General features: G+C 39.4%; 1 protein-coding gene across 1 annotated transcript in view; it reads right to left on the minus strand.

Annotated features, from left to right (window-relative positions):
- Window positions 1-13410, minus strand: part of TRMT2B (tRNA methyltransferase 2 homolog B) — a 65418-nt gene that overhangs the window by 2569 nt on the left and 49439 nt on the right. Inside the window, 8 exon segments of the mRNA XM_072743508.1 lie at window positions 6971-7070; window positions 7496-7615; window positions 8400-8501; window positions 8656-8699; window positions 8701-8865; window positions 9192-9284; window positions 11569-11642; window positions 11846-11992. Coding sequence (XP_072599609.1) covers window positions 6971-7070; window positions 7496-7615; window positions 8400-8501; window positions 8656-8699; window positions 8701-8865; window positions 9192-9284; window positions 11569-11642; window positions 11846-11992 — 845 coding nt within the window.

Raw genomic sequence — 13410 nt, forward strand, 5'->3', positions numbered from 1 at the left:
ATAGTTATATCATTGCATACATTTTAGTTACTTGGTAGAACCGCTGAGTTGAAGGACTGACATGTTTGTAAGGCCCTAAGATATGTACCACTAAACTGTTCTAAAATGGTTGTACCAATTTACTCTCAAACCAACAAAACAGAAGAGTTCTTGTTTCCCTCGCTGATTCTCAATAGTTTAAATAGCACTGTCCCAGTGAAATCAGAACAAGACAAGATATTCACTATTGCTTCTACAATGGAACATTTTCTTAGCCAGTGTAATAAGAAAGAAAAAGTACTGGAAGGAGAAAGACAAACTGTTTTGATATGGTGGTCACATGATCAGCTGACAAGAAAAATGGCCAGCTACCAAGCAAGAGAATCAACCAGAAAATAAAACTAATAAAAGAATAAGGAAGCTGGACACAAGGTTGGCAATAACTGCTCAGAAAAAGTAATGAAAAGGTCGCATTCATAATAGCAATAAAAACTTTATCTTACATTAACCTTAAGAAGACCTGTATTGGAAAGAATTATATGTATATTTAGCTTTAGAGAATTATATAAGACTAGAGTAACTGAAGAGATATATCACATACTTAAACATAAAAAATACTGTAAAGATTTCAATTCTCACTAAAGTAAGTTCAGTGCATTTCCAATCACAATCCCAAAAGGATACTTTTGATAAGTTGATTCTAGAGCTCTGTTAGAAAATAGCTGAAAATGTTAAAAGTATATATCTTCTAACTCAGCAACTCCACAAGAAGAATTTATCTGCTATATATACTATCACATACACTTATTCATCACATATACCTATCTATACACTGTACATATGTGCAAAGATTTATGTACAAGGATATTCATTGCAACATTGTGCTTACAACAGAGTAGAAACAACCTTAAAATTCATGAGCAAGAGACTAAATGACATATTTATGTAAGTAAAACTGTAGTCTATTTAAAAACTTAAGTAGACTTGTAAGTATTGATGGAGATTCTGTATCATTGTAGAACAATCTCCAAAATCTAATGTTAAGTGAAAAGCATGTTGCAGAACAGTGTTTTAGTCTGTTAAGAAAAAAGGGATGGTATGTATACATACACGTATATGTACGTACACACACACACACACACACACACACACTTTTATAGTCACAGAATATCTCTGATAGGCTACACAAGAAACTGGTAAGAGTGGAGACATCTGAAGGACTAGGAGTCAGGAGTAAGAAAAACTATTCACTGCATACTCCTGTATTGTTTGAATTTTTCTGCCATATGCACGTATTGTCTTTTCAAAACAAATTTTTCTTACCTTTTTGAGGCCATGTTTATTGTTTTACTCACTGTTAAGTGTGAGCAGAATCCTAGGTTTACTCTTAATCGTTGCATTTTTTAATTTATTGTCTTGCATAATAAGTATTTTCATTATATTCAAAAATGAAATAACATAAAAAGGTATTCAGTGAAGTCTCCTTCCCAACTGTGATACTCATCTCCACAGTTCTCTCTGACCATAGACAGCTACTATTATCATTTTCTAATATGACTTACCAGTTTCTCTATGCCTATACAAATGAATATAAATCCATATTCTTCTACTAATCTTTTGTCCTCTTATACAAAGACAGTTTCCTATTATATAAACAATTCTGAAAAAAAAAACAATTCTGTATACCTTATTATTTCCACTTAGCAACAGACCATAGAACCAATATCACAAGCCACAAAAGAAAATAGTCTGGGCACATAGATCAATGGAACAGAATAGAGAACCCAGAAGTGGACCCTGAAATGTATGGTCATCTAATATTCAATAAAGGAGGAAAGACTATCCATTGGAAGAAAGACAGTCTCTTCAATAAATGGTGCTGGGAAAATTGGACATCCACATGCAGAAGAATGAAACTGGACCACTCTCTTTCACCATACACAAAGATAAACTCAAAATGGATGAGAGATCTAAATGTGAGACAAGAGTCCATCAAAATCATAGAAGAGAACACAGGCAACACCCTCTTTGAACTCGGCCACAGTAACTTCTTGCAAGATACATCCACAAAGGCAAAAGAAACAAAAGCAAAAATGAACTATTGGGACTTCATCAAGATAAGAAGCTTTTGCACAGCAAAGGATACAGTCAACAAAACTAAAAGACAACCTACAGAATGGGAGAAGATATTTGCAAATGACATATCAGATAAAGGGCTAGTTTCCAAGATCTATAAAGAACTTATTAAACTCAACACCAAAGAAACAAACAATCCAATCATGAAATGGGCACAAGACATGAAGAGAAATCTCACAGAGGAAGACATGGACATGGCCAACATGCACATGAGAAAATGCTCTGCATCACTTGCCATCAGGGAAATACAAATCAAAACCACAATGAGACCCACCTCACACCAGTGAGAATGGGGAAAATTAACAAGGCAGGAAACAACAAACGTTGGAGAGGATGCGGAGAAAAGGGAACCCTCTTACATGTTGGTGGGAATGTGAACTGGTGCAGCCGCTCTGGAAAACTGTGTGGAGGTTCCTCAAAGAGTTAAAAATAGACCTGCCCTACGACCCAGCAATTGCACTGTTGGGGATTTACCCCAAAGATTCAGATGCAATGAAACATCGGGACACCAGCACCCCGATGTTTCTATCAGCAATGGCCACAATAGCCAAACTGTGGAAGGAGCCTCGGTGTCCATCGAAAGATGAATGGATAAAGAAGATGTGGTTTATGTATACAATGGAATATTACTCAGCAATTAGAAACGACAAATACCCACCATTTGCTTCAACGTGGATGGAACTGGAGGGTATTATGCTGAGTGAAATAAGTCAATCGGAGAAGGACAAACAGTGTATGTTCTCATTCATTTGGGGAATATGAATAATAGTGAAAGGGAATATAAAGGAAGGGAAAAGAAATGTTGGGAAATATCAGGAAGGGAGACAGAACATAAAGACTCCTAACTCGGGGAAACGAACTAGGGGTGGTGGAAGGGGAGGAGGGCGGGTGTTGGAGGGGAATGGGTGACGGGCACTGAGGTGGACACTTGACGGGATGAGCACTGGGTGTTTTTCTGTATGTTGGTAAATTGAACACCAATAAAAATTAATTAAAAAAAAAAAAGAAAGAAAATAGTCTGGGGCAACTGGGTGGCTCAGTGGTTGAGTGTCTGCCTTTGGCTCAGGTCATGATACTGAGGTCCTGGGATCAAGTCCCACTTCAGGCTCCCCACAGGGAGCCTACTTCTCCCTCTGCCTATGTTTCTGCCTCTCTCTTTTTCTGTCTCTTTCATGATAAAATAAGTAAAATCTTTAAAAAAATAAAATAGTCTGGACATATTCAAAATTGATACTCTTACTGATACTCTTACTTAAAAGGACACCATAGAGAAAAGGAACAGAGAACCCACAGAATGGGAGACAATTTTGGCAAATCATGTATCTGATAAGGGGCTTGTATCTAAAATATATAAAGAAATCTTAAAATTCAATAAAAAGGCATACCAATTAAAAAGTGGACAAAGGATCTGAACAGACATTTCTCCAAGAAAAGATATACAAATGGACAATAAATACACACAAAAATTCTCAACATCATTAGCCACTGGGGAAATGCAAATCAAAACCCCAAGGACATATCACTTTTCACCTGTTAGGATAAATAGAATAAAACAGGCAGTAACAAGAGTTGGTAAGAATTTCGACAAATTGGAACTCTTCACATGCTGCTGGTGGAAATGTAAAATAGGGTAGCTATTTAGAAAACAATCTGGCTGTTTAACACAGGGTTACCACATGACCCAGCCAATTCCACTCGTAGGTATCTACCCAAGAGAAATGAAAGTATATGTTCACACAAAAATTTGCACCTGAATGTTCACAGAAGCACTATTCACAAATGGCAGAAACAACTTAAATGTCTGTCAACTGACACAAGAATATATAAAATGAGATATATCCATGAAATGAAATATTATTCAGCCATAAAGGAGTGAAATACTGATACGTCTTACCCCATGCATGAACCTTGCAAACATCATGATAAGCAAAAGAGGCCAGATGCAAAGAACCACATATTGTATGACTTCATTTGTATAAGGTGTACAGAATAGGCAAATCCATAAAAACAGCAAGTAGATTAGTGGTTGCCTAAGCCAAGGGGTTGGGAAAAATGGGGAGTAACAGGTGAGAGGTGCAGGGTTTCCATTTGAAGTGATAACAATGTTCTGGAGATAGGGGTAATGGCCACATAAGTCTGAGAACATACTAAAAAACCACAGAATTGTACACTTAAATAGAAGAATTTTATATATGAATTATATCTCAATAAAGCTATTTAACAACAACATACCTTAGAGATCTTTCTCTATATGTACATAGAGAATATCTGTATTCCTTTTTATAGCAGCACAGTGTAGCAGCACAGTATTCCATTGTATGGATTTAGCATTCATGGTTTAACCAGTTCCCCACTGACAGTTTTAGGATATTTCACTGCTTATTGTTACAATATTGCAGTAAGTAACTTTGTGTCTATGTCATTTTACTGTGTGTCAGTATATTTGTAAGATAAAGCCTCAGGAATGGAATTACTGGTTTAAGGGGTATTTATGCATTTATAACCTGTATTGCTAAATTTCCCTCCACAGGGATGGTACCAATTTACAATCTAACTAGTAATTTTTTAGAATTCATGTTTCCTCATAGTGTATTACCAAACTTTTGAACCTTTGCCAATCTGAAATGTAAAAAGAGACATCTCAGCATACATTTAATTTGCATTTTCATTATAATTGAAGAGACGGAGCATCCTTTCATGGTTCTTAAACACATTGATATTTTCTTTCTTCTGTTAATTTTCCTTTGGTGCTTCTTTCTTTTTCTTTTATTTCAAGCTTTTATTCAAATTCCAGTTAGTTAACACACAGTGTAATATTAGTTTTAGGAGTAGGATTTAGTTATTCATCACTTACACTCAACACTCAGTGCTCATCACAAGTGCCTTCCTTAAAGCCCACCACCCATTTAACCCATCTCCCTGTACACCTCCCCCCAGCAACCCTCAGTTTGTTCTCTATAGCTAAGAGTCTGTTTTGGGACGCCTGAGTGGCTCAGCAGTTGAGCATCTGCCTTCAGCTCAGAGCATGATCCTGGAGTCCCCGGATCGAGTCCCACGTCGGGCTCCTTGCATGGAGCCTGCTTCTCCCTCTGCCTGTGTCTCTGCCTCTTCTCTCTGTGTCTCTCATGAATAAATAAATAAAATCTTTAAAAAAAAAAACAGAGTCTGTTTTATGGTTTGCCTCATTTTCCCCCTCTATGCCCAACTTGTTTCATTTCTAAAATTCCACATATGAGTGAAATCATATGGTATTTGTCTCTTTCTAATGGACTAATCTCGCTTAGCATAATACACTCTAGCTCCATCCATGTCATTGCAAATGGCAAGATTTCATTCATTTTGATGGCTGAGTGATATTCCCTTATGTGTGTGTGTATATATATATATACATGTGTGTGTGTATCCATTCATGGTATCACATCAATGGACATTTGGGCTCTTTCCATAATTTGCCTATGTTGATAACACTGCTATAAACATCAGAGTGCATGTATCCCTTCAAATTGCTTTTTTTAAAAAAAGATTTTATTTATTTATTCATGAGAGACACAGAGAGAGAGAGGCAGAGACACAGGCAGAGGGAGAAGCAGGCTCCATGCAGGGAACCCGACGTGGGACTCGATCCCAGGTCTCTAGGATCATGCCCTGGGCCAAAGGGAGGCACTAAACCACTAAGCCACCAGGGATGCCCCCCCCGCCTTTTTTTTTTTTTTTAAGATTTTAACCTTCGAAACACTTTTATATCCTTTGAGTAGCATGAGTACTGGATCACAGGGAGGTAGTTCTATTTTTAACTTTTTGAGGATCCTCCATATTGTTTTCCAGAGTAGTTGCATTAGTTTGCATTCCTACCAACAGTGTAAGAGGGTTTCCCTTTCTCCACATCCTTGCCAACACTTGCTGTTTTCCTGTGTTGTTTATTTTAGCCATTCTGAGGGACGCTGGGGTGACTCAGTGGTTGATAGTCTGCCTTTGACTCAGGGCATGATCCCGGGGTTCTGGGATCGAGTTCCACACTGGGCTCACTGCAGGGAACCTGTTTCTCCCTCTGCCTCTCTCTGCATGTCTCTTATGAATAAGTAAATAAAATCTTAAAAAAAAAAAAAAAAAAAGAACTGACCAGGGCCAGACCTAGAGGGAAGCAAGAGGCATTCATCTTGGGTACAAAACTTAAAAGGGTGCTAAAAAACTCAGTAATCAAGACAAATAATATTCTTTTAAAGATTTTATTTATTTATTCATGAGAGACACAGATAGAGAGAGAGGCAGAGACACAGACAGAGGAGAAGCAGGCTCCATGCAGGAAGCCCAATGCAGGACTCAATCCCAGAACTCCAGGATCATGCCCTGAGCCAAAGGCAGGTGCCAAACCGCTGAGCCACCCAGGGATCCCCCAAGACAAAAATAGTCTAATGCAGTATTTTGGAAAATCAAATTGGAAACAATCTGCAGGCTGGTTCCCTGCTTTTATAAATAAAGTTTTATTGGAACCAGGATTAGAATAAGATGAGTGAGGCAGGGTTTAGCAAGCACAGGCATGGATCTTGCTTTTTTCTTTTTAATCTTAATGTGTTTTTCATCATGGATTTCTTGGACTAATTTTGATTTTTGAAAATGATGGATTATAAATGTATCTTAGTTACTGATATTTTGTGCACCATCTTATTAAATTTTACACCCAAAGTGAGTTGCTTTACTTGCCTTACCTGAGACCTGGCCCTAAAACTGACTATTGATGGTATAATAATGCCTTTTTTCTGTCTCCTTACATCACTCTGTGTCTTCTAAATCTGTACAGTAAATATGGATTACTTTGATAGGAAAAAATAATTTAGAAAAAGAAGTCATGACTCACTCAATGATGTTCCTTGTGGTTTCACCATGGGGCTTGCAGGAAACAAAAATCAGCGTGCGGATAGCCCTGCAGTTTTGAATGGCTTGAACCACCTGATAGTCTGAAGAAAGAAACACATTGCTATTAATATAATTAAACCATCGTGGGTTAGCAGAAACTACCAACTGGCTAGCATCTAGGATTGGTTACGAAAAGAGGAGAAGTAGGTTCAGAGCCAGCCCACTGGGAGCTCCCTTAGGATTGTATGGGAGTAATGGACTAAAGATGGTGGACATCAGGACGCCTGGGTGGCTCAGTGGTTGAGCATCTGCCTTCAGTTCAGGGTGTGATTCCAGGGTCCTGGGATTAAGTCCTACATTGGCCTCCCCCCCATGGAGCCTGCTTCTCCCTTTGCCTATGACTCTACCTCTCTCTCTGTCTCTTATGAATAAATAAATAATAATAAAATCTTTAAAAAAAAAAAAGATAGTGGACATCATGAGAATACCCAATGAGTTCTGTAACAGAAAAGCTATGCATTCCTACGCAGTCCTGCCTGGGCTGGGCTCACCACAGCAACAATGAACTGCCAATTTTCCTTTGACTGTAGCAGCTGTGGTAAAATCTTCTCTGCTCGACCTGTGTGGAATTCACGGTTGGTGATACCTGCAAAAGAGAGGACCACATGACAGAATTCAAAACTCAAGCCCAGCAGTGAGGGAAGGTAGTAGAGGGAGGCTTTACAGAAATGTACAGGAGCCCAGGCTCTGCCGTCTTCCCTTTGGACCTAGCATACCTCTGACTAACAATAAAAGAAATGCTGTTGATCTGCCTCATTGTTGCCAACACACTTTCCTTTGCAATATCTCAGTAGGCCTTTCAGCTTTAGATACTAGACCATGTTATTTTAAAACTTAGTGACACATAGTACATAAGTACCTACCAAAAAGAAAACCTTAACTTTTACTCAAGTGCTCTGTCTGCTATCTTAGAGATTTTCAGAGCCTCAAGAGTTCTCTGGAGGTAGGGTAGAGGGAACAAGGGGATCTGTTTTCTATATTGCAGTTTGGCATAGGATTTTGTTCAAAGAAAAGGTTCTGCTGCTAACAGCTGTTTGAAACCTATTGTATCATGCTATAATGCCTCATGAGTCTAATGTCAAGAAGGCTCCTCTTCTACATTATCCAAAGTTTTGCCAGGTTATCTTCCTATCATCTAGTCTAGGCCTGTTCATTGCCTCAGGCTCTTCTTCTGGATAGAAAAAATAGGGAGATTAGCTATCAGGACCTCTGTCAGAAAATCATCAGGACCCAACTCCAAGCACTCTAGGATTCTCTCCCGCCCTCTGCATAGGTCATGGATATAGTAAATGCCCTTTCCCACACAACACTTTACACAGCACAGAAACAACTGCAGCTCTTAATTTCTCTCCATAATGTGAACAGTATACCATTGAAGGCTGCAGTCCACCTGGCATCCTCTATTGCCTGTTCCACCAAGTTAATACCAAGGACCTGGGAGATATACTGAACCAGAGAGAGATCAATCACACCTAAGGAAATAAGAGGATAAGAGAAAGGTAGTTTAGGATTTTAAGCCAGTGATGTTATGCCTGCACAACTACCATCACTTCCCCATCTGGGCCCTGGGTGTGGGGGGAATGGAAGTTAAGCAGCATGTAGATTCTGCCCTGGGCTGCCACTTGCTAGTTCCACAGCAGACATCGAGGAGGATGGTGTTAGAGTTCACTCAGCTCCCTCACTGTCTGATATAGCACCTCTGCACCAGCATTATTAATCTGGAAAAAGGCTTCTGGAGAGATACAGATCTTCAAGCCCAAGAGATCTTCAAAGAGATGGGGTTCCCCAAATAGGAGCTGATAGGGGGACTGCTGATGGCTGCAATGCATCATGGTGCTGGAAAACAACTTTTAAAAAAGCATTTTAGAATAGTAGACCATTCTATCTCTAGTGCTTTGGAGGAGCGGGCAGCATCTCAGCCAAGAGACACAGCCTCCATGGCATGGCCCTGAGAGGTCTGTAGGAATTACCTCTCAGGGGATGGAGATATTTGCAGACACTCTCTCATCTAAATTTGGCCTGGGTTCCCAGACCTGGCTGCGTACAAGGACTGCTACCACTTACCCCAGTTCTCCACAATCAGCAGCCCTGCCTCAGCAAGCAACAACTCAGAATATAGCAAGCCATTGGCTTCTTGCTCTGTTTGGCTACCCCAGATTTACCTTTCCTGAAAGTAAAGGGATGTCAAATCACAGACTGCTCCTGGCCCAGTGGTGAAAAACTTCTTTAGAGTCTCTCTGACTACTGAGCTCCTCCTGCCCAGATCACAAAATCAGTAGCCAAGCAAAGACTCATCTCTGACAAATTTTCTCTCCAAGCTCTATAAAAATCAGCCCTGCAGTAGTCAGACAAGAAAGCACATTTCTCAAATCCTATTATAAATGACACTTAACATAAAGCAATGTTCTATATGACAAAAAATACACCATTTTCACATCTCAGTAGAAGCACTGCTTTGCTTATCAGCTTTTGACAAATCCTATACAATAGACATGGTACTTTCTCTAGTTTGAGCCTTCTTAATAGTTTTCTAAAGAAAGTGTGAGAGTTATCCATATTATAAACAAGGAGCTAAACTAAGCTTTTGCCCTATTATGAAGATGCAATAACCCTTTATACTTCTCTGCTTCAAATATCCCAATCACCCACCCAAACGCCTCAAAGATATGAGTCCTTAAAGAAAAGAAAGAGGGCATAGAAGGGAATCATCACGGTAACTAAATTCTTTCTTTGAATTCAGAACAGTTTAAAATTCTTACATGACTGCAGAGAGCCTAAATATTAGCTTGACACAGGATATATCACAATAAACTATGTTGGACCTCTAGAGTTAAAAGGCCAAGAATGGTATTTTGGGGGTAAATACCCAGTAGTGTGATTACTGGATCATAGGGTAGTTCTATTTTTAACTCTTTGAAGACCCTCCATACTGTTTTCCACAGTAGCCATACCAGTTTACATTCCTACCAACCGTACAAAAGGGTTCCCTTTTCTCCATATCCTTGCCAACACTTGTTGTTTCTTGTACTTTTTATTTTAGCCATTCTGACACATATGAGGGGATACCTCATTGTGGTTTTCATGTGCATTTCCCTGATGATGAGTGATATTAAGCACTTTTTCATGTGTCTCCTGGCCATCTGTATGTCTTTGTTGGAGATATGTCTGTTCATGTCTTCTGCCCATTTTTTTTTAAATACAAGAACACTAATTCAAAGGGATATATGCACCTTGATGTTTATAGCAGTGTTATTTATAATAGCCAAATTATGGAAGCAGTCCAAGTGTCCATCAATAGATGGATAGAGAATAGGGTGTATATACAGGCAATGGCATACTATTCTGCCATAAAAAAGAATGAAATCTTGCCATTTGCAACATGGATGGAGCTAGACTATAAATGCTAAGTGAAAATAAGTCAGAGAAAGACAAATACCATATGATTTTACTCATATGTGGCATTTAAGAAACAAAACAAATGAGCAATGGGAAAAGAGAGAAAGACAAACCAAGAAAACACTCTTAACTATAAAGGACAATCTGATGGTTACCAGGGGAGAGGTGGGTGGGGGAATGGGTGAAATAGGTGATGGGGATTAAGGAGTGCACTTGCTGTGATGAGCACTAGTTGATATATAGAATTGTTGAATCACTATATTGTATACCTAAACCTAATATAACACTATATGTTGGGCAGCCCGGGTGGCTAAGCAGTTTAGCGCCACCGTCAGCCCGGGTTGTGATCCTGGAGACCCAGTATCGAGTCCCATGTCAGGCTCCCTACATGGAGCCTGCTTCTCCCTCTGCCTGTGTCTGTGCCTCTCTCTCTCTCTGTCTCTCATGAATAAATAAATAAAATCTTTAAAAAAAACACTATATGTTAACTACACTGGAATTCTGATATAAATAAATAGTTTTTCTTACATATGTAGAAAATTAAACTTACTAATATATTTTGTCATTGTGCTCACCATTATTTACTGCATCTTCCGTTAAAGTAGCATTGTGTATTTTCCTGTAGATCTGTCAGTTATTAGGTGTATGTAACTTTAAATTTTATTTTTCTTTTAGGTTGAACCTTCTACCTTTATTAAATCTTTTTTATCTCTAGTAATACCTGCTGCCTTGGAATCTACTTTGATATTAATAGTTATATATGTTTAACTACATACATACATATATAAAAATGTAAAAGGCCAGGATTTGTGTGTCAACTATGCCAATTTTTTTTAATTACAAAAAAAGGTCAGGAATCAATGATGTGGGTTCAAGCCCTAGCTTGGCTATTTACTGGCAGTTCAACCTTGGGTACTCTATGCCTCCATTTGCTCATCTGAAATGAGGATGACAATACTTTTCCTTCTCTCACCTACTATACAAGTTGGTTGAGATGATCACATTAAATATAGGAATATTTTAACATGGGAATGTTTGAAAGCCCTAAGTGAATTACAAATATAAAGTCTTATTTGAGTTATGAAATTCTGACTGTATTCTACATTCTATTGAATTGGCTTCTAAAGTCAGTAGAATACCTACCAACTTCCATGGGCAAAATTCTTGTGAAAATACTTGGGAGTCCTCACATCATTAACATGGAACTTCACCTCAGTCTGTGGTTTGATCATGCCAACAGCATGTTTAAAGAGTATCCTTGCTTCTTCCTCCTTAACCCTAACCCCTCTTCCCAACCCACATAAATATTCTGTGGATGTGTAATTTCTGCTACCTGCCCTGACACTTCAAAAACCAACTACAGGACAGAGAAAATAAGGGTTGCTACAAAAACTGTCCCTAATTGTCCTGTGACTATCACCTGTCTTAATTCCTGGGGATGGAAAGTGATGATGGCCATTGTGTGCCCTCGGCTATCGGTGCAGAATATGAGCTCACACCAGTACCCACCTTCATGAAACAAAAAGCAGGACTCCATTGCAGACTGTCAAAGAAATACTTCATAGTACTAGGGAGAAAACAGAACTGTTATGTAGACAAATATAACAAGTTCCACAGCTGACTAGCCACGCTGAATGTTATGGGCTTAATTGCACCCAGCCCCAGGCATTCTGTTGAAGCTCCCAGTACCTCAGAATGTGACCATGTTTGGAGATAAGGTCTTTAAAGAGGTGATTACATTAAAATGAGGCCCTAATACAACTGACTGGTGTCCTCATAAGAAAGAGAAAATTGGGACACATAAAGAGACACCAGGGATGCCCAAACAAAGGAAAGATCATGTGAAGACACAGAAGACGGCCATCTACAAGCCAAGGAGGCCAGCCTCAGAATGAGCCAAACACCCTTCTAGGACTTCAAGCCTTCAGAACTGTGAGAAAATAAATTTCTGTTAAGCCATGCAGTCTATGGTACTTTGGTATAGCAGCCATAGCAGACTGATACAGGTTTCGATTCCAAGAAGGGGCATGAAACTATAACAAATACCTAAAAATAAGGAAGTGGCTTTAAAACTAGGAATGGGTAGGGATCCCTGCGTGGCGCAGCGGTTTGGCGCCTGCCTTTGGCCCAGGGCGCGATCCTGGAGACCCGGGATCGAGTCCCACATCAGGCTCCCGGTGCATGGAGCCTGCTTCTCCCTCTGCCTATGTCTCTGCCTCTCTCTCTCTCTGTGACTATCATAAATAAATAAAAATTAAAAAAAAAAAACTAGGAATGGGTAAAAACTGGAAGCATTTTCAGGTGCATGCTAGAAAAAGCCTAGATTGCTTTGAAGAGACTATTGGTAGGAATACGGATATTAAAGGTGATTCTAGGAGGCACCTGGGTAGCTCAGTGGTTAAGCATCTGCCTATGGATCAGGTCCTGATTCTGGGGTCCTGGGATTGAGACCCCCATCACACTCCCCATGGGGAGCCTGCTTCTCTATGCCTCTCTCTCTCTGCGTCTCTCATAAATAAATAACATGTTTAAAAACAAATAAAGGTGATTCTGGGGAGATCTCAGAAATGAGGAGCATGCTATTAGAAACTGGACAAAATTTGATCATTTTAAAGTAACAAAAGAACTTGGACGAATTGTGTCCTAGTGTTGGGTGGAAGGTAAAAATTCTAAGTGCTGGGGATCCCTGGGTGCCTCAGTGGTTTGGCGCCTGCCTTTGGCCCAGGGCACGATCCTGGAGTCCCGGGATCGAGTCTCGTGTCAGGCTAGCCGGCATGGAGCCTGCTTCTCCCTCCTCCTGTCTCTGCCTCTCTCTCTGTCTATCATAAATAAATAAATAATTTTTTAAAAAAAAATTCTAAGTGCTGAACCTGGATATTTAGCTCAGGGGATTTCTAAGCTGTGTTGAAGGTGTGGCCTGGTTTCTGCTTGCTGCTCAGACTAAAATGTATGGAAAGAAGAAAGACACATTGAAGGAATGTATGA

Source organism: Vulpes vulpes, chromosome X (genome assembly GCF_048418805.1).
Source record: "Vulpes vulpes isolate BD-2025 chromosome X, VulVul3, whole genome shotgun sequence".
Lineage (NCBI taxonomy): Eukaryota > Metazoa > Chordata > Mammalia > Carnivora > Canidae > Vulpes > Vulpes vulpes.